Below are 22131 nucleotides of genomic sequence, written 5' to 3'. Positions count from 1 at the left end.
ACATTTAAGTGAAAATTATTAGTATATTTTGTATTAAAGCTGTATGAATGCAATGGTGTGCAGATAATCTTCAGTTCTGTGGATTCTGATGCTATGTCTCTGTAAAATATGTATCATGGAAAAGTCCATTCAACTCAATAATAAAAGAGGAATAGCATATCCAGACTTTGTAATAACTTTAGATTCTGTGTTCATTGAATTCAAAAACTTATAATTCTTCATTTTTAATTCAAAACATTCAAAGTAAAAGTGGGAGCAATTTATGTGTGAATGCAGATTAAATTTTGCAGTATCAAGGAAGTTAACTGAAGTAAGATTTTCTTCGATCTGAAGCCTTTATAAAACTATAACTGGACTGGCACTGAGATATCCATTGTATATCACTGTCATTTTAATAGTGTGGCAGACTTATCACTGATAGTTTTGTATAGCAAATTTTCAACTGGGTAATTACAGAAAAAGGAAAGAAAAGTATTAAATGCAGCAGAAATTTTTTCAAAGTGGCCAGTATGATAAAGAAATAAATAAATTGGAATGACACTTGTCTTAATGCAGGAAAGAGTTTGCTGCAGTTTAAGTGAATGGGTTATTATCCCTGGTAGAGTAATTTGTGCTTTTAAAGCAACATTTTTTCTTACCTCTCAGTGAAGTATTTAGGCCATTACACAGTAAAATAACTCTTTAACAGCCAAAATGCATCAATTGTGATGGTAAATAGAGCTATCTGAGCTGATTGAAATACAGGGCAACTAGTTTGCAGCAGTTCAGAAATTTTGAGCTGAAAGTCGGAGATTTGAAAACCTGAATTATGAAAAATTATAAGAACTTAATTCCTGAAAAGAATCTGGAATGAACACGAGTAGACAATTACAAGAATGTGTTCAGGCAGATACGGTTTTGTGTGTGTGTGTGTGTGTATATATACTGACAAATATAATACCTGTATTATGTATTTACCACACTTTTATCATTTTTGTTAGTTTAAGTAAACTAGTTGGATTACTTCATTCTCTATAAATAATCTTTCATTCAGTGTCCAGTTCAGAAAGAACTTTCCTTCACTTTTTTGCACCAGATAAAAGGACCACCATACATTTCTTTTCCTACTTTTTCACTCTTTCGATTTATGGGATGGGTTTCAGGATAAGGAGGAGATGTCATGACAAATACACAGAAACATTCTATGTATTTATCATATGGAATTATAACACAAAAATTACATATTAGTGATATTTTAAGTTAGGCTACTGGGTATTTTTTTCTCCAGTAATTCATATTAAAGGGGGTTTATACTTGTATTTTATTGTTTTATCTGACGGCACATACAGCATGTGATTCATTTCAGTGAAGCTATGAAAATGAAGTTTTGTACAGATGATGATGTGTCCTTTTAGGAAATGATGACCTGAGGATTTGTTATGAGAGTTTTAATTAGAGCAATAATTTTAAATACGCACATAGTATGTAGTGAATTCCATAGTCTTTAAACCTTGGTATACTGCATAAATATATAAAACTTTTTAATGTGAAGCCTTATCTTTTCATTAGTTTGGATTTTTAAAATGTCATTCATTTATATGATTTTGCATAGATCAAAAGAAATTTGTTGGTGCTTACTTTGTTGCTCTCATAACTATCCATGAGCGTGCAGACATGAGCATATTTTAAAGGGTTTGGTAACAAAATGTTCATGTAGTTCATTCCATTGATTGTCATAAATATTTCTTCTCTTTATGATTCCAGCTTTTGAATTGGTTAGCTTTGAAAATAACTGACAAAGAGACAAACATTCCGAATTCATATTTTAATTATATTTAGAGCATTTGAATAATACTCATTTTCATTTAATTTTTCTTTACATTCAGTGTTCTTTTTCCATATACGCTAAATGAAAAAAAAAAAAAATTCCAAGGGGAACAGTGCTGTTAATTATAATTTTAAGTACTGTATTGCAAAATCAGTTACATTGACATTATCTTTGTTATTTTTATATAATAAATGTGATTTACCATGCTCAGTATAAAATATTTACCCACATATTTTCCTTCATTCTTTGTGATTGTTCATTTTGGAATTCTGACAGATGGTAAGAATCAAGACTTCATTTGTAATATGTTTGTAGATGTGTGTTTGGTAGTTGGCCTGCACAGGTTAAATGAGTTCCAGTTATTTTTGTCTTATTACAATTGTTCTTTTTAGATATTTTGTTTGTAGTTTTTATATATACATCTCAATTGGTTTCATGGCACCAGACTAAAGGGTGAAATCTATTATTTCTCCTACACATTTATATTAAATAGACTCTGTCAGTTGTCTTAAGTTTTCATTAACGCTTAGACAGTCATTTTCATGCCCTTACACTTGCGTAATTTAAAAAATCTGAAGTTACAGATTATAGTGATTTTACCTAATATGCTAACTTGTATTTAAAATGGTACTCAGATATATGGAAATGGTGTTGGCTGGCTTAGTTACATGGCCATAATCCCATTTAGAGATATTAAATCATCTTTTTGCATATGGTATACATTTATTGTAATTTTTCAGAAGTTTGTATTGTTCATTCTATTAACAGAAAATTTGGGAAAATGACTGTTTACAGTGAAATGACTGTCACATTCTTGAAAATAAGAGTAATAATGAAATAGTAATAGTGATAAATATCTTTAAATATAATTTTCCAGACTATTAATGCAACTCCCAAATACCACTTGACCCCTTGAGAAAAACTGTTCTTTAAGCAAAATTTTATCAAGTTACAAATAATTTGCTCTATTACTTTGATTTCTGTCATTCATTCGTGTATTTTGAACTTGTTTTCTTTATCTTGTGGTACATTACTGCTTATAAGTGTCATTTGATCAGTCTTTTGTAATAAGAGCTTGCTGTTATGTTTTTTAAATTCACAAGTTATTATATCTTGCTGCATATCTACCCCTTAGTAGAGTTTACTGAGAAATGCACATGAGAGAATTTAAATATTGGTGTTGGTCCCTAATCCTTCTTTACTCTTACCATTGAATTTTATATGCCTTTAAAATTGAATTGTCAGAGTTGACTGGTAGTATTTTCAATTTGTCTCTATTACTCTTTCCGGAAGTGACTTTTTCATCTTCTCACACCCTCCTGTGCCCTCTCTCTTTAATTACTTTAATTTTCTAAACAATTGCACCTTCTGACTGCACTGTACCTTCTCTATATGCATTGGGACTCTGAATTGCCGGGTGCACAGGGAAACTTTTTATACAAAAGAATGGTAAGTTTCTTGTGCAATTTTGGGTTTTTCTCATTGAGTTTTTCTTATTAAAATTATAGAATCACCAGATACACCTAATACTTTCACCTAGTTGTGTGCTTTTTTTTACTGCTATAATTTTGTCTCCACTGGAAAAAATAGTTTGTTACTTATTTGGTTATAAGTATGTATTACCATTGGAGAGTGTTGGTTTCTGTGCAGTGAGCAGAAGAGAAACTAATGGCATGTCAGTGTGCTTCTGGTGTGGAAGTTCAACCACACTTAACCGTTCTCATACAATCAGCTCCAAATTTGAAAATACAGACTTTTCCCACTAATGTTGTCACTGATCTTATAAGAGGTAAACATCAGTTCATTATCACCTTCAAAATTCTTGCTTACAGACATTTTAGAAACACAGTAATATGTCATAAGTTTATTAAAGACCAGGAGGCTTATTCTTACATTTCTCTGAACTTTAAACAATGGGTATGAAAACTGAACATGTTTCTATGCTGGAGGTCATCTTGTGGCTTCTTTATTGTGAACTTGTTTTGATTTTCTTCACTCTGTTCAGTGGGAAACAAAGGTTAATGCACACTCCTGCCTGGTCTTGTCTCAGTAGCCACAGTTGTTAACAAAACCCTACTTGTGTACATATCTAACACCTGCATCTTTGTGTTTGTTTCTTTTTTTTCCACAGTATTTTTGATAAGTGTCTAGGAATCTTGAAGTGATTTATTTCAGAATGAATGGTTTAGTTATAGTGGAGTAGCTTTGTGTTCCGTAAATTTTGCTTAGAAAGCATGAACATTGCCTTTAGTTTCTGTTTTTTATAATTTTACTTTTGTGAGTGTGTGTGCGTGTTGGTATTTTTACCACTAATACATTCTCATGAATATTTATTCATTTACTTGTTCATTTATTTTGTGTTTAAAATGAACAATTTTGAGTTATTTATGTGGTTATATAATCACTCAGGCGATATCACATTTATAGTTAAATTTGCTGTAGGGTTCTGGTAGAGTACTGGACATTTTTGTTATTGATGTTTGTATAATCTCATAAATATATTTAGTATAAGTAAGTTAAATTCTTTTTTAACCATTGATTGTTAATAACATTTATTAATATGCTGAAGCTCGATATCAGTTAAATTTAAGGCTAGGTGATGTGTTTGGTCATTAAAAATCAAGTTTTACTTGTTCAATTTTGCATTTTCATTACACAGTTAAAAATTACTTTTATCATTAATTATTAATTTCTTTTTGTGCTGATATGAAATGCTTTTGTTTTTCTGGTTGACAACAGTGCAAGATATTGATGTTTTTTCTTATTTTTGCACTGAAAATTCTGTAATACAAGCTCAGCTAAAAAAAAAAAAGTGCAGTAATATGTATCTGGTGGACTGATAAGGTAAGGAATGAGGAGATTCTGCACAGAATCGGAGAGGAAAGGAGTATGTGGAAAACACTGATAAGAAGAAGGGACAGGAGGATAGGACATCCGTTAAGACATCAAGGAATAACTTCTGTGCTACTAGAGGGAGCTACAGAGGGTAAAACTGTAGAGGAAGGCTGAGATAGGAATACATCAAACAAATAACTGAGGACATAGGTTGCAAGTGCTACTCTGAGATGTAGTGGTTGTCAAGGAATTTGTGAGGGGTCACATCAAACCAGTCATAAGACTGATGATGACCCCCCCCCCCCCCCCCCCCCCCAAAAAAAAAAAAAAAAAAAAAGTGAACAAGAAACAAGGATACATATTACATCCCACACTGCTACTGGCAGTCTGTAGTTATAGTATGAAGGCTTTCACGACCGGATGACATATCTTCTGGTAAACCTTGGGGGATGTAAGGTCGTGGTCCATGAAACTCTTCAGCTCCTAACGTTTCGTCCAGTGCTTCGCTGGACATCTTCAGAGGGGTGTTTCTCCTCCGGTGAGTCTTGCCGACTGCAAGACTCACCGGAGGAGAAACACCCCTCTGAAGATGTCCAGTGAAGCACTGGACGAAACGTTAGGAGCTGAAGAGTTTCATGGACCACGACCTTACATCCCGCAAGGTTTACCAGAAGTCTGTAGTTAGCCAATTGAGTTGTGTAAGAATTACTCTGCTGTGAATTTTCACTGTAGTGCATGTAAAAGTAAAACATGATTTACTGAAAACTGTTGGGACTAAAATGTAACTTTAGATTTATTTGAAATTTAAAGAGAACTGAGGAATTACTGAAGTTTTTGAAATTTTGTACCTACTACAATGATGTCACTAATTATATCTAGTGATTCCAGTGATAAGTTTTGACTGCAGTTTCTATTCACTGTATGTCACTGTGTGTACATTTCTTTTAGAGCTGTAACCATTGACATAAATACACATGCAAAGTAAAAAAGAAGTTAGATGAAAAGTATACGTGTGTGAAATGTTACTCAATATTGTGGTAAAAGCTTATGGACACACTTAACTTGTTTTAAAAGCATACAAAAAGGATTGCAGAATCTGTACACTGTGTTAAGTGTGATGAAATGTTTTAAAGAGGGCACCCGTTGTTTGAACAAGACTTCTGTCATTGTTGACTTTCTACATCAGTGGATGATCACCACTTGAAGTCTATTAGTGTAGAGATCTGTAGACAGCATTGACTAATGGTCTCAGATTGCTAGGATGTCAATATTGTTTGGTGTTGTACAGTTCAGATGAACTGAGCTTAAATGAATCACATCATTACAAAATCTGTCACTTAGTTGCTGATAAAAGAAAAGATCAGTCATCATCCATGAGAAGTTTGAGAATGCAAACACTGATGAAAACTTCTAGAAAAAACATCATTATAGCTTTTGTTTCATGTTTGAATATCAGCAATTTGGACTGAAGTTAAGGTTATCACAAAGGGTTGGAATGGTCTCTGTGTCCAAAGAAAGCACATGTACTGCTGCAATACCTACCAAAAAAAATCATTGTACACCTTTTTTTGTACGCTGTGGCCATATGGTAAATGAATAAATAATACTCCATATTTTTAATTTCTTCATGAGAAGCTGTGTGCAGGAAAAACACAGTGCTGTACAAAAAACTTTGAGGGAATATTATTGTGGTATCGCACCAACACAGCAACATACTCACTCATATTGGTATGCAGTTATATAGGAAAACATTGTATTGTTGTTGGGTCATACATATTATGTTCACTCACTGTGATGGCCAAAACATAATTTATTCCTCTTTCCAAAAAATACATGGAATAAGCAAAGCAAAGTTAAAAAAAAATCTAATGAGAGAACTTCATGATGTCCCAAATTACGCATTTTTGAAACATTGCAAAAATGGAAGAAATGGTAGAAGTGATATGTCATCAAAGGGGGATGTGAATTTGGGGGGGGGGGGGGGTGTAAGAGAGTAAGAGAGAGAGAGAGAGAGAGAGAGAGAGAGAGAGAGAGACTAATTTGAAAATGAAGGTGTCTAGCATGCAGTAACAGTAAGATAGGCAGTAAAATGTTTATTGTAGAAAATTGTCATTTTTTGGAGATTCAGCTTGTGTCTGATCTATGTTGTATTGTGGAGCACCCAGTTATGTCCTCCACAGATGCCCAGGCTTTTATTTATTTTTTTAATTCTGTATAGTGAGCAAACAGAAAATATAAATTAGATTAAAACAGTGTTTGCCTTCATTTAAAAACCAGTGTATTTGCAATTTGCAGTACTGTCTTTCTTTGACGGTATCACTCATAAAAATTTTACATTGGATTTAAGAGAAGTACCATAACCACTTACATCTACTGGTATTAACAGAGATGTGCCAGTACTTCCCAAAAAATTATTGTACTGAATTTTTCACCAGTTCATGAACTGTAAAGAGCTGAGCATTGCGAGCCTATAAACAACTGTGTTCCTTACACAGGTTAGTTGTCATGTCCCTTTGTTGAATTAATGTTGACAACTGGAAATTGATGTATCTGTGTAATAATGCATAGATGTACGGTTTTGGCAATTGTCTATGCTACTTTTAAAGAATGAGTAACTTCATGTTTCTTTCGTTGTGATAACTGTATGAGATGTCGGGAGGCACTGCAAAATAAAATATGCTTATAAACGATTTAAGTGTATTTTCTCGAATACAAATTCTTCTGAAAAATAAAAATTGTCATTGGTAGGCACTCTGTCACCAGAACAACAATAAAGCAACAATGTTAATTTTTTAAGAAACATATGTAAATTGAAGAATCCATTCTCATAGCAAAATGAGATTTCTTTTCATTGGATTTTTTTAAACATGGGCCACAGCATTACAGTAGACATAAGTGGATTATTTATTTCAGTACCAGTGGAGATATTAATGTGTTTCGTGCTTTGCATATTCCCCTTTCTCTATTCTAATGCAGTTGAGATATGTGCTATTAGCTTATACTCAATTTGCGTAATAATAAAAGTTGCTAAGGTGCTTCTTCCATTATGAACTGGGATTATTTTAAAAGTTCCAATATATGCAGATAATCACAATAACCATACTTTAGATGAACCTTTTTTATACTGGGCTTAAAGGCAAGTTCATCTGTACATATGTATATGCCCTTGTAAGAAGTTAGAATGTATGTTGGCACATGCTTATATTCAATTCACAAGCTGACTGTAAATAGAACATGGAGAGATCATTAGTTTTTTTATCTTGCATTGCTATTTTTAATTTAATTTAAATGAAATCTTTTAATTAATTATGAAATGACAATTCATAAATAAGTAGCACACAAAGGTTGTAAATTTTGTTTTGTTCAAGCTGAAGTGCATGGTAATTTAATGTAGTAACTTTCATTGTATGGAAAGCATTAATTGATAAATAAATGCTCCCTTCTGGATGCTTTTCAATTGACATCAAGACCGAAAGCAAAATGTCTTTGTCTATTGTGTGAGATGATAAAAACGCATTTATCAGTATTGGCTGTTGTTGCATTATTGTGAAAACTGTGCATGAGTGATTTTTGCAATACATGCAGGAAAAATAGAATGCAAATGTGACATACATAACAATAAACTATTGTTATGTACTGATGATGAACGTTTCTTGATACAGAGTCTGTATCTTCACATTACAATGTCTTTTAGACATAAATGTATGTCTGAAGGAACAGACAAATATTATGAAATGAATTCACATTTTGTGAATCTTGATCAAAGTCAGCTGTTTGTTACACATGAAAATTTGTGCTGGACCGAGACTCAAACTCAGAACCTGTGCTTTTTCGCGGGCAAGTGCCTTACCAACTAAACTACCCAAGCATGACTGAAGACCTATCCTTACACCTTTATTTCCACCAGTACATCATCTCTTACCTTCCAAACTTCACAGATGCTCTCCTGTGAAACTTGCGGCACTAGCATTCCGTATATTGTGAAGACATGGCTTAGCTACAGCAGGGGTGAGAGAGGGGGGGGGGGGGGGGGGGAGTGGGGAGTGTTTCCAAAGTGAAATTTTCCTTCACAGAAGCCCTCTTGTACACCATTCTGGATAAACATTTATGACAGAAAACATATTGTGAAGAAACGGCGTAGTTTGCAAAATAAATTTTTACTCAACTGCAGTGTAAAACATTCATTTGGAAATCTCTTGTTATTATTGGAAAAATATGTATTACAGAAATAGACAAAAATATTCAGATGTTTGAGTAAGGCTTCCGTTTGGAAAAAATGCAGTCATTGTAGAGGATACGAATGAGAATCCAGGTGTTACACAATGCCTAGCATACAGTGGAGTGTTAAAAGTTTGGTAGCTGGACTACTGTGTTCGACATTGATTTTGGACAAATACTAGGTAAGATTGTTAGTAAAAGGAGGGCACACATTGTTGTGGTATGCATATCAAACAGATGGCTGTAGTTCATTTAGTTTTCATTGGATATATTTTTAGTTAGAATTTTCAAAACTGTGTTCCCATAAATATTGTTGCAGAAAGTCTTTTTTCTATAACTCATTGTGTTGAAGTGGAAGGAGGATAGTACCCTCCCCTGACTTGCTGACCAAGTAATCTTTGCCCTGTTTGGTATCAGGAAACACTTTCATTTGATGAGAAAAAGCCTCTCTCTTGAGACACAGGGTAGGCAGCTGCCACACACTACTCCTCTCACTCATCCACCTAATTACCACCCAGCCAGGTGTTGCCAATTCAGTCTCAGTTTTAAGAAAACTGGAACAAGTAATGTATATTGTGTAGTAATTGGTATACACAGAGCCTTTTGTTGTGAAATTTCATAACTATTTTTTGTCTCTCTGCTGTTCTCTTTGCAACTGAAAATGACAGATGATTGTGGGTTAAAAAAGTTCCCAATAGCATTTTACTTTCAATCCATTCTGTTATTTTGCTAATGGCAAAAACTAATAAAAATGTAAATGCAGCAAGTATTCACAGGTATCTGAATCCTGCCTATCTGACAGCAAAATATTAGGCACAACTCTCATACCGTCTACACCCTTAGTTTACTCTGTAGGGTGTAGGTACATTTTATAAGGTGGTAGCATAAGTATTTTTGCTTGCAGAAAGGATTGTCACTTGGCACTGGAGTGTGAGCTGATACAAAATTTTACAGCATATTAAAAGCATGTATCAGACTGGGATTCAGACCCAGAACTTTTCCATTTTGCAAGCAAATGCTGTATGTATTAAGCTGTCCATGCACAACTCATGAGAACTTTACTTACACCAGCATTTCTCTCCTAGTTTTTAAACTTGACAGAAATTATTGTGTGTACTTTACACAAATTTGCATTTGTGGGAGAAAGAGGATATTGTGAAGAAATCACTTATCCACATGCTTGCTATGTTTGAGATATCAGATCTAGGGGATTATACTTTTTTAACGAAAAAAACATTGCATTGTATGGTCTTCTTTTTTCTTCAGTTGTAACACAGAAAAACTGAGTGTGATTTCTAGGTGATGTATCCGAATCCATAAATTAAGCATTGGAGGACATACTTACTGTAGAGCATAGCTTTTTATTCCACCACTAGCATTTCATTGTAAAATTAAAAAATCTCAGTACACTGCCACAGATCTAGACTGTTAGGGCAGAAGATATACTACTGTGGTGATTAAGTTTTGCAGGAGGTAATGTGGGACCCTTCTGGGAAGTGGAGATATCTCTAGGCCAGATGTACTATAGGTACGTTTAAGTTGTGTTGACAAGGGAGAAGAAGGGTGTCCAGAAAATAGGCAATGAACACAGCAGTCAAGAGTGTTATACTGGTGTTGTTCTGTGACAGAGATGTGAACAAAGAAGTGGCATAAAACAGTTTCAGGGCTCTATTTTAGCACTAGTCTGCAAGTTTCTCTACTATTTTCATGGCAGATCCACTTGAAAACCTTGGGTGAGCGGAAAGAAATGCCATATTTTACTGTGAACAGCATGGCAACCAAAGAGATGTAAGTTATCTACTGATTGCTAGAACCACAGTATTTTTCATCACATCCAGCAAGGTATTGGCAGAATGCACAAAACTTCTGCAGCAGAATCATAGACAAATGTTTGTAAAAATGCACGAGTGTTCTGCAGTGTGTGAAAAGTGTGTAGTTTAGATTCCAAATGGAGTAGGTTTGGGGAGCTACTGAAAGTCTTCCCTCTTCTTCCACTCCTCCATGCGGATGGCTATGCCACCAAACTTAGTAGGCATCCAGCTATGAAGTGAATGGCGCATGATAAACAGTTGACAGGAGAAGAATAGAAACTTTTGAAGTTTGATGCTATAGAAGAGTGCTGAAGATTAAACAGACGTCTCACAAATGAAGGTCAGACTAAATCAGAATTAGGAGAAGAGAGGTCTGTGGCACAACTTGGTTAAAAGAATTAATAGTTTGATATGACATATGCTGAGCCATCAGTTCATAGTTAATTTGGTAATGGAGGGAAATCTTGGGGTGGGGTGTTAAAATTGTGGAGGGAGTTAAAGCCTCAAATGGAGTAAGCAGTTTCATATGGATGTAAGGTTAAGTAGAGAAGCAGTTCTGAAAAGACTTACACAAGATAGACTGATGTGGTCATCTGTATCGAACCAGTCTTCAGAATGGTGGCTGCAATAGCAACTGCAACCCCCACCCCCTGTACTTTTCATCCACACCTAGTGTGCACCACTTTAATGATTAAGAATGATTTGATGATTAATGATGAGTGATGGCAGAGGAGGAGGGTCTTATATTGCTAATGTCTGTTAGCTTATTCTTTTGTGTTAAAACAGCAAAAACTTTTACCAGTGGATGAATGATTCATTGGCATTGCATGTGATCATTTTTGTGTGCTGAAATTGTAATCAGCCACCAACAGGTAGGCTTATTTTTAACTGATCAGAAGCAATGTGCACCATAAATCAGAAACACCTCTGTGGTTTCATAATGTTATTGCACAAGAATTACTGGCGGAAGACCAAAGAGACATTTATTAATCAGTCTGTTAAATCTGTGAACTCACATTACAGATGAAAAATGTGGCTGCTATTTGTAATTCATCAAATGTCAAAACAGTGTTGTAATTTTGCCATACTAATCTCAACATGGTGCGCTAGATGGTTTCATGTGTATGATGGTTTAGATTCACCAAAATGTGATGATCGGTATTTGCCATTCACATCTTGTGCATTACTTTGATAAATTTTGACTGCTGGTAATTTTTCTCAAATATACTGAAGCATTACTGCTGGCCATCCACTTCTTCATCCCCCTTTGAAGTTAAAGCACCAAGTCTCATTGGTTTTGTATTATGTAACATGTTGAATGAAATCTTTGATGAAATATTACTGCTGAATGTCACTAACTGAAAACAAGGATGCAAGATACACATATAGCTACCGTGCACACTGCTGATGCCACTGTGCTCTAGTGCTGGACTCTGAAATTGCCATGGCAGGAAATCTAAGTGTCCTAAGCAGCTGATATCTCCTTATTGACCTGTGTAGATAGGTTAGTGGAGCTGGAAGAAGGGTTAAACAAGGTGAAATTAGGCACAACATGGTTATCAGTAGTGGGGCAACCAAAGATCAAATTGATTTTCTGTATAGCTAGGTGCTTCATTGCTGAGGTTCAGACCAATGAAGACATTAGAGTGTAGTGTTCTTTAGGTAAATAGAATATAATCCATGGAAATAATTCAAATCTATGCATCAACTTACTTGTATTCCCGTGATGAAGTGAAGAGTTACAGTATCTGATAAATGACAGAAATTCCCATTGCACATTTATAATAAGGAATTGCAATGAAAAGCAGGAAAAAATTAAAGAAGGATTAAGAAACATTTAAAAAATTTTACAGTGCCATAAATATCACAAATTTTATATTAGTAGAATTTGCCAAGAAGAAAAACATGTTTATTCTGAAAAATAATTTAAAAATATATATAAAAAAATTAAAAAAGACTTACCATGGCAGATATAAAAAAATGCAATTATTTATTTAAAAATGGGAGATACACCAAATTAAACTGAACAATAAGTTTACCATTTCAGAAAAGGAGAATGACACTGACATTGATACTCCATCCGAACAGGCCTCAGAAGGTCCAGTGGTGCCAACCAACTGCCATGTCGTCATCAGCTGATAGGTATTGCTCAATGTGGATATGGTCAGCACACCACTCTCCCGGCCATTGTCAGTTTTCATTATTGGAGCCACTACTCCTCAAGCTAGTAGCTCCTTCATCGGCCTCACAAAGGCTAAGTGCACCCTACTTGTCAACATTGCTCGGCAGACCCAGACAGTCACCCATCCAAGTGCTAGCCAAGCCTGACAGTGCAGAATGATGGGAACTGGTTTTACCACTGCAGCAAGGCTGTTGACATACTGACATTGATGGAAGGGGAATAACAAGGACCATTTTTAAAGTAAGAATCAATAGTGCATCATATCCGCTCATCCTGTCACATGACGTCCATTCACAGTCAGCCACTCTGTCAGTCTCTCACTACACTGCCATTACATTTCATGTCCCTGCCAGTATTGTTTGTATGATTATACTGCTCAATTCGTCACCATGTGAATCGGTAATCCCACCAACTGTGAAGTGCACTCAGTTATTTGGTTCTTAAATGCAAAACAAGTTTGTCCTGCTGAAATTGACTGGCAGCTTGTTAAAGTTAATGGTGCATGTGTAATGAATTATGGAAATGTGCATAAATAGTAGGTGTTGTTTAAAGAAGGAAGGACAAATATTAATGAAGAAGAAAGACCTGGATGGCCTACTGTCATGAGTGAAGACATGACCAAAAGTTGATGAGGCATTTCGCCAAATCAGGTGCTTTGCTGTTGACGAGCTGCATCAGAAATACCCACAAATTTCAAGATCAGTACCTCTTCTTATTGTTACTAATGAACTCTACAGCAAAAAATGTGTATAATATTGGTGCTGAAAACATTGGCAATGGAAAACAAAACAAAGTGATGCTACATTCTTTGTCCATTTTGTAGCAGAGTGAGATCTTGAGTCACATTGTGAATGGTGATGAAACGTGGATTGCGCACTACACTCCACAGCATAAACATAAATCCAGTGAGTGACGTCTTTCAAACTCCCTGACAAAACCAGAAAAATGCAAACAAGAACCTTTAACATGGAAAACCATGGCCACTGTTTTTTGGAGTTGGAAAGGCATTCTTCTGTTAGACATTTTGCCTAGAGAAATGACAATAAATGCTGAGAGGTACAGTGAAACATTATTGATGTTTAGGCACACTATTCAAAATTGTGAGCAGGGCTGCTCACTAGTGGAAGCATTCTGACTCATGAAAATGCTCAGATTCATGTTGTGGCAAGAACAAAGGTGCAGCTGGACAAGCGTCATTGAGAATTACTGAATTATCCACCACACACCCCTGGCTTAGCATCATCAGACTTTCATCTGTTTCCAAAAGTGAAGCAATTTCTTGGTGAAAAGAGCTTGGAAGATGATGACATGTTGAAAGAAACTGTTACTAACTGGTTTTGGAATAAAGGAGATACTCGCCAAAAGGCAGAAGTGCTGTGACATCAATAGGTACAGATCCTTGCTAGCTTTTAGAATGAACTTCCTTTTTCGAGCTTGTTGGAGAAATATGCATGTACACACACACACACACACACACACACACACACACACACACAGTTGGGTGGAGGGGGTGGGGTGGGGAAGACAGTGAATTACCTTAGGTTTTGGTCAGGGAGGTTAAATGTAATTTAACTAGCTGTCTCCGACACCCCCCCCCCCCTCTCTCCCAAATACTGTGTGTGTATGTGTGTGGGGAGGAGAGGGGTGGCATGTATGTGCACTGGTATACGCCATCCCCTGCCTTAGTACCACTGCCCAATTCGTGTCGGCTAGTTGTGTGCTGCAGTCTCAGGCCATAGTTGGTGAAATCACATGCCCAGCTCTCTGCCACCTACCGCCTCTACCTGTACCCCTAGCTAGCACATAGACAGTTCCCTACTTTGCCACATACTGCTAGACACTCCCCCGCCCCCCTCCCCCAACTCTCTCCCTGTCTCCCGGCTCTCTCCATCACTTACCCCACCTCAATCTGCACCCTCACCTCACCCCAGTACACTCACCAAAGGCCAGGAAATAGTTGGCAGTCAACTGAGCACTATGCAGGGAGACAGGTGTGTGTGTGTGTGTGTATGTGTGTGTGTGTGTGTGTGTGTGTGTGTGTGTCCCCTTCAAGCTTGAGAAAGGAAGTTCATTCCAAAAGCTAGCAAAGCTCTCCACCTTTTGTTTATGTACCTGTTGACGATGTGATGCTTCTGTCTTTCAGTGAGCCACCTTTATTCTTAAATAATTTGTAATTCTCAACTATAACTTTCAGTACATTATTTCTAATGGGTTTAATGGTCAGGTGGAAGAGTTCCTTGGTGCTGGTATCCAAAAGCTGGTGCCACGACTGTAGAAATGTTTAAATTTTCATGGTGACTGTGTTGAAAACTGAAAAATGTTTAAATTTCCATGGTGACTGTTTTTGAAAACTGAAAAAAAGTGCACATTGTAGTTCATGATAAAATTTACCTTCATAAATGAAGTTCCTCTTACTACATTACAGATCTACATCTACATCTACATTGATACTCCGCAAGCCACCCAACGGTGTGTGGCGGAGGGCACTTTACGTGCCACTGTCATTACCTCCCTTTCCTGTTCCAGTCGCGTATGGTTCGCGGGAAGAACGACTGTCTGAAAGCCTCCGTGCGCGCTCTAATATCTCTAATTTTACATTCGTGATCTCCTCGGGAGGTATAAGTAGGCGGAAGCAATATATTCGATACCTCATCCAGAAACGCGCCCTCTCGAAACCTGGCGAGCAAGCTACACCGCGATGCAGAGCGCCTCTCTTGCAGAGTCTGCCACTTGAGTCTATTAAACATCTCTGTAACGCTATCACGGTTACCAAATAACCCTGTGACGAAACGCGCCGCTCTTCTTTGGATCTTCTCTACCTCCTCCGTAAGACCGATCTGGTACGGATCCCACACTGATGAGCAATACTCAAGTATAGGTCGAACGAGTGTTTTGTAAGCCACCTCCTTTGTTGATGGACTACATTTTCTAAGCACTCTCCCAATGAATCTCAACCTGGTACCCGCCTTACCAACAATTAATTTTATATGATCATTCCACTTCAAATCTTTCCGCACGCATACTCCCTGATATTTTACGGAAGTAACTGCTACCAGTGTTTGTTCCGCTATCATATAATCATACAATAAAGGATCCTTCTTTCTATGTATTCGCAATACATTACATTTGTCTATGTTAAGGGTCAGTTGCCACTCCCTGCACCAAGTGCCTATCCGCTGCAGATCTTCCTGCATTTCGCTACAATTTTCTAATGCTGCAACTTCTCTGTATACTACAGCATCATCCGCGAAAAGCCACATGGAACTTCCGACACTATCTACTAGGTCATTTATATATATTGTGAAAAGCAATGGTCCCATAACACTCCCCTGTGGCACGCCAGAGGTTACTTTAACGTCTGTAGACGTCTCTCCATTGATAACAACATGCTGTGTTCTGTTTGCTAAAAACTCTTCAATCCAGCCACACAGCTGGTCTGATATTCCGTAGGCTCTTACTTTGTTTATCAGGCGACAGTGCGGAACTGTATCGAACGCCTTCCGGAAGTCAAGAAAAATAGCATCTACCTGGGAGCCTGTATCTAATATTTTCTGGGTCTCATGAACAAATAAAGCGAGTTGGGTCTCACACGATCGCTGTTTCCGGAATCCATGTTGATTCCTACATAGTAGATTCTGGGTTTCCAAAAACGACATGATACTCGAGCAAAAAACGTGTTCTAAAATTCTACAACAGATCGACGTCAGAGATATAGGTCTATAGTTTTGCGCATCTGCTCGACGACCCTTCTTGAAGACTGGGACTATCTGTGCTCTTTTCCAATCATTTGGAACCCTCCGTTCCTCTAGAGACTTGCGGTACACGGCTGTTAGAAGGGGGGCAAGTTCTTTCGCGTACTCTGTGTAGAATCGAATTGGTATCCCGTCAGGTCCAGTGGACTTTCCTCTATTGAGTGATTCCAGTTGCTTTTCTATTCCTGTATGTTTTTACTTTAAAAATGACTCTCGTATTTAACAAAGATACTTACGCTACAGTTACAATGGTGCAGATATCAAGAAAACTGTACAGAAATAGGGGAAGGTATGAAGAAAATTTGGTATGAGAACCACATTAAACAGTATGAACAAAACAAAAGGGGGACTTAGATTGGTTAGACGTAACTTTTCATCAGTGAAGAGAGAGAGAGAGAGATAGAGAGAGAGAGAGAGAGAGAGAGAGAGGGGGGGGGGGGATTTTACTAGCTTTCCAAGATTTCTGTGAATGGTTGTTAATTCACCAATATACTCAGAAACACAATGCATAATGTAAATAATGAAATTGGGGAAGTAATGCCCTGATGAAGTATGTGAAGCCATTCAATATATGAAGAAAGTTTGAAATCAAAAGAGCAACATTTTATGTTATTGTGTGTTATAAGTTGGTTATATTCAAAGATACAAACATAAATAGAGTAAGACAAAATAGTTTATATATTAAAAGTTCCTTTTAGTGTTACAAATGGAATTTTTGCTACAAGCTTGTGGTGCATTTGAAAATACAACTGATGGCATGACTGAAACTAATCCCTGCTAAACTTACTTCCACTGACCCTTGTTAAAACAATACAAAGGTAGCTAGCAAATTGCTTACAGATTGCCAGTGAAAGAAGAATTTGCCCTGGTGGAACAGTGCAGTAATCATTCTGCTTCACAAAAAGACTTTAGGCCCCTCAGCCCCATCCTCGTAATATTAAAAAATATAGACCAACATTACCACCATCCATGTTGCAAAAAAGGAACAAACTAGGTTTAGAAAAAGAAAGTGGGTGCAACATAATGGGTTGTTTATTTAATTGGAAATATACTCACCAAGCGGCAGCAGAACACACAAATAAAAGACTCTTGTGATTGGCAAGCTTTTGGAGCCAGTGGCTGCTCCTTCAGGCAGAAGGGTTGAAGGGGAAGTAAGAAGGGTGAAGGAAAAGGACTGGAGAGGTCTAGGAAAAGGGGTATATTTTGGGAAAGTCACTCAGAACCGCAGGTCAGGAGAGAGATTCCTTACGGGATGAGAAAGAATGAGTTGGAGGTAACATAATACAAAGGTAGCTAGCAAAATCGCTTACAGATTGCCTATGGAAGAAGAATTTACCCCAGTGGAACAATCCAGTAATTAGTCTTTTCTTCTCATTCCGTTCAGTAAGTCTCCCCTGACCCGCAGTTGTGTGTGACTTTCCCAAAATCTACCCCTTTTTCCTAGACCATTCCAGTCCTTTTCCTTCACCCTTCTTCCTTCCCCTCCTGCCTGAAGACAGAGCCACTGGCTCTGAAAGCTTGCTAATCACAACAGTCTTTTATGTGTGTGTTCTGCTGCCACTTGATGAGTAGATTTTTTATCTATCCAATTAAATAATTTATATATAAAAACAAAGATGAGGTGACTTACCGAACAAAAGCGCTGGCAGGTCGATAGACACACAAACAAACACAAACATACACACAAAATTCAAGCTTTCGCAACAAACTGTTGCCTCATCAGGAAAGAGGGAAGGAGAGGGGAAGACGAAAGGAAGTGGGTTTTAAGGGAGAGGGTAAGGAGTCACTCCAATCCCGGGAGCGGAAAGACTTACCTTAGGGGGAAAAAAGGACAGGTATACACTCGCACACACGCACATATCCATCCACACATACAGACACAAGCAGACATATTTTATATTATAAATTATTATAAATTATTAAATATTAAATAATTTTATCAATAACTGATTGTTTTTGTTGTTATAATGGGTTGTTTGGAAGTCATGAATGATGATGTAGATCTGTACAGTGAACAAGAATTACTGATATACATGGGATTCACACAATTAGAGAAATATTATTGAATCAGCAGTAACTAAAGCTTTACTTACAGCCATTGATAAACAAAATGTGGATTCAATCTGTGTTATTAAAGTGAAAATATGTATGCAATGCTACAGCTTTCTTTAAACTACAGGACAGTAGAAAATTCAGAATGCTAAGAAGAGTCTTGCAAGGACATTTCATCACCAACACTATTCTCAGTAGCTATAGAGGAAGGTTCCAGCTCCTTAAAATAGAAAAACAGGTAAGGTTTTTGTGTTACTGGAACATGCATGAGAGAGAAACAAAATGAGCAGCAATAGACTCCATGTCTTACTAATTTATAATGTAAGTGCTGAAGAACTACCAGACACAGTAGAAAGAGGCAACATTGATGATGCACTGTTGAACTTAACTGAATCCCCAGTGTAGTCAGTGTAGCCTCAACCAACAAAGACTTGCAGCTTAAGAAGACACACAGCCCTGGAAAAAGCGAAAGAGCAAAAAAGACAAATGCAAACAAAGAAAATCTGAGATACAGCTATATGTATACAAGAACTAGGTAAAACTCACTTCTGAAAGAAAAGAAACAACAATATATCCAGATCAAGGAACAAGAGTTACTGTAGGAAGCAGAAGCAAAGTGCTACAAAGCCCTGGAATCGCAGAGAACAAAGAACACCAAGCATCTCCATGACAGTATGGGAAAAACTCATCCTAAATGTACTAAAGAAGAAGAGGTTGCATTGTGACATCAAGGGAAGCATCCACTTATCTGGGAGTGAAGGAATAACAGAAGATGAAGCTTGGCAAGCAAGTGAAAGAAGCAAGTCCCATGAGACAACCAGCTTGCACAATATCTCATATGAGCTAATGAAAGGAGCAGTTCTACATACTTTGAAACTCTGAGCAGCCCTATGCAACAAGTGACTAAACATTGTTAACATCCCCAAAATATGGAGAGAATTGACAGTTGAAGTGATCTACAAAGGAAAAGAATCACAGAACTCTATAGAAGGATCCCTTTGGAAGGTGCAGTAATCAAGATAATGAAAATCTAGCTTAAAAAGATTCATGACAACATAATCATTGTGATATCATGGGAATAACATGGCTTCATTTCTTGAAGTTCAATCACCCAAGCAGTGGGACAAGTTCTTCAGTCATGTTGTTCGTGAGAAAAGGCCTGAGATTAAAGGTCAAGTTTGGTGACTTTGTCAACCAGGAGATAAACGATCTGTTGTAAATTGTTGTTTATGTTGCAGATAGAAAATCAATTAAGTCAAGATTGCACATAAAATCTTGCTTATTTGGTTTTATTACTAGTTTGGTCTAACAATCTAGCCATCTTCAGATCTAAGATATAAAACAGATGTTTTCCAGTGTTAGAAACATACAACAAAAGAAATAAACAGAAGAGCAAAAATGAACTAGAGTGCTTTTGGTGCACTAAACAGAGCTGTCAGAACTAAAATTCGAGTGTGTGCTAGCAGTCTCCAGTGAGACAGAATTTGAATTTCAAAACCATTCATAAAATGGCAGTTGTTGAGTAGGTGCTGGAAGGGTACAGGTAAAGAATTACTATGAGAGACAGGAGACCAAATATTGGGATTAGGAAGCAGATTGGAAGACATAGTTGTAGCTGTAATACATATGAAGTGAAGGTGGGCAGGACATAAAGTTAGGCAAATGGGTGTTGGGTGCACTAAGGTAATTCTTTGCTGGATCCAGTAGATAAGAATAAAGAGACATGATAACCTAACAGAAAAGTGGGAATGTAATTGTAGAAGACACACAGGAACAACATGTGTGCAAGTAGATGAAAATCGTAATGTGTGGAAAAGTTTAGTGGAGATTCTTAACAATAGTTGATATCAAATGGCTGCAGCAGTTGCTTCTGCTGCTATTGCTGTTGATGACTTTCCTTGTATAGTTTTTGTGCAGTCACATTATGGAATCCTGACTATAATAATGAATAAACCTGAATAGCCAAACGTGGATACGCATTTTATGTATGAACTTGCTTAAGGATTCATCTGTTTGTAAGGTCTTCATAATAAAAAAATTAATAGTTTTTGGACTTATTTCAAACTCATTTCTAATTCATTCTTATTGTGTTTCACTGCTCGAACTTTTATTGTCACTTCACATGTGTACATGTTTTTAATAAATGTAACGTTCATAACTTCATTGTAAGAGACTGTTTTAAGTATAATGACTTGCGTGTGTTTGGATGTCAATGAAGTTGGATAATGTCAGTCCTCAATCTGACATTGACTTGCTTAAGTGATGCAAAGGTTGTTGGTTCAGACAGTGCAGGTGAACAGGGATGGTGTGATGTTATTTTGACAATGTTTGTTGGTGGCCGGTTTCGAAACAGATACAAGATTTTGACAGAAACTTCATCAAAATTCTATACCCCCTACAATTTACATCAGGTGTCTTTAATATCTTTCAGTCATGAGCAGATAAGATGCCACAGATATAAACTAAAAATATGAATGACATAAACTTGTTAATTTTTTTTATGTAGTAAGAACCAGTGACTGTTCTCTCTCAGTAGATACCACAACAGATCAATACAGCAATGTTAGGTAGCTGTGGAAATGATCCATAGTTTTATCCTAGTTTTTGCAGCATCCTAACAGACAGCTGTCTAACTGGAGGTTCTGCAATCAACTCCTTGCAGTTGCCTGCAGACTGCAAAAAGAATTTCTCTTAATCAACTGTGTATTTTTCCATTTGCACTCAGTGTATTACTGTTAAAAATAATGAGAGTGACAAAATGACAATTTTCAGAAAACTACATCTCCTCTCATTTCACATACTGCAGTACATACTTACTGAGTTCATACACGGGGGCTCCATTCTTGGAGATGATATCTATCTTATACCAAAATCTTATTCCTTATAGGGACAGACCAGGAAACCTTAATTAATTTTGAACTCTTTGCAACAATAATTTATTTTTGCATTGCTTTGTACTGTGGGTCATGCAAATGCTTATTTGTGCTTATTTGCACACTTTAACATTTTTTGAGTGATTTGTGTAGGCAGGTAAAAATTTTTTAATTGGTTTCTGCTGCTGCACTCATTTTCTGATGTCTTTTGTACAGATGGATTCGGTCTCCCTTCAGTTCATTTTGGTGGTTGAGTATCCTAATTCAAATTTGTGTCATGGATCTTTTTTTAATTGGGTCGTAGTAGATGTTCTTTCAAGACACGCTTTAATGCAAAGGCTGCTGCTATATTATACAGATTATTTAAAGAAATTTGTTTGCATAACCTTGTTTAGGTGTAGCTTTGTTAATGATTTCACTTTGCTTTTGACACAGGCATCAGATTTAAAAATTACTCTTTTTTCAGTTAGTTGCAGGATTTTACAAATGTACATATTGTTTCAAGAATTTACTTTTGTTTTAAAAACAGAAAATGCAGTGTTTTTTTTTTTAGCTATTTTATATCACTTGCACAGCAGACACATTGTGTGCTACTTATGAG

General features: G+C 36.6%; 1 protein-coding gene across 3 annotated transcripts in view; it reads left to right on the top strand.

The window, feature by feature from the left end:
• LOC126457010 (serine/threonine-protein phosphatase 2B catalytic subunit 2-like) overlaps positions 1-22131 on the top strand; it is an 804363-nt gene that overhangs the window by 760197 nt on the left and 22035 nt on the right. The window contains exon 11 of one of the 3 annotated variants that reach the window (XM_050092979.1): positions 3233-3256. The exons of the other annotated variants lie outside the window; for them this stretch is intronic. Coding sequence (XP_049948936.1) covers positions 3233-3256 — 24 coding nt within the window. The remainder of the gene's footprint in view (positions 1-3232; positions 3257-22131) is intronic. 3 annotated transcript variants of the gene reach the window in all.

This window comes from Schistocerca serialis, chromosome 2 (assembly GCF_023864345.2).
Source record: "Schistocerca serialis cubense isolate TAMUIC-IGC-003099 chromosome 2, iqSchSeri2.2, whole genome shotgun sequence".
Classification (NCBI taxonomy): Eukaryota; Metazoa; Arthropoda; class Insecta; order Orthoptera; family Acrididae; genus Schistocerca; species Schistocerca serialis.
Note: the sequence above shows the minus strand (reverse complement) of the source record. Positions and strands in the feature narration are given on the sequence as shown.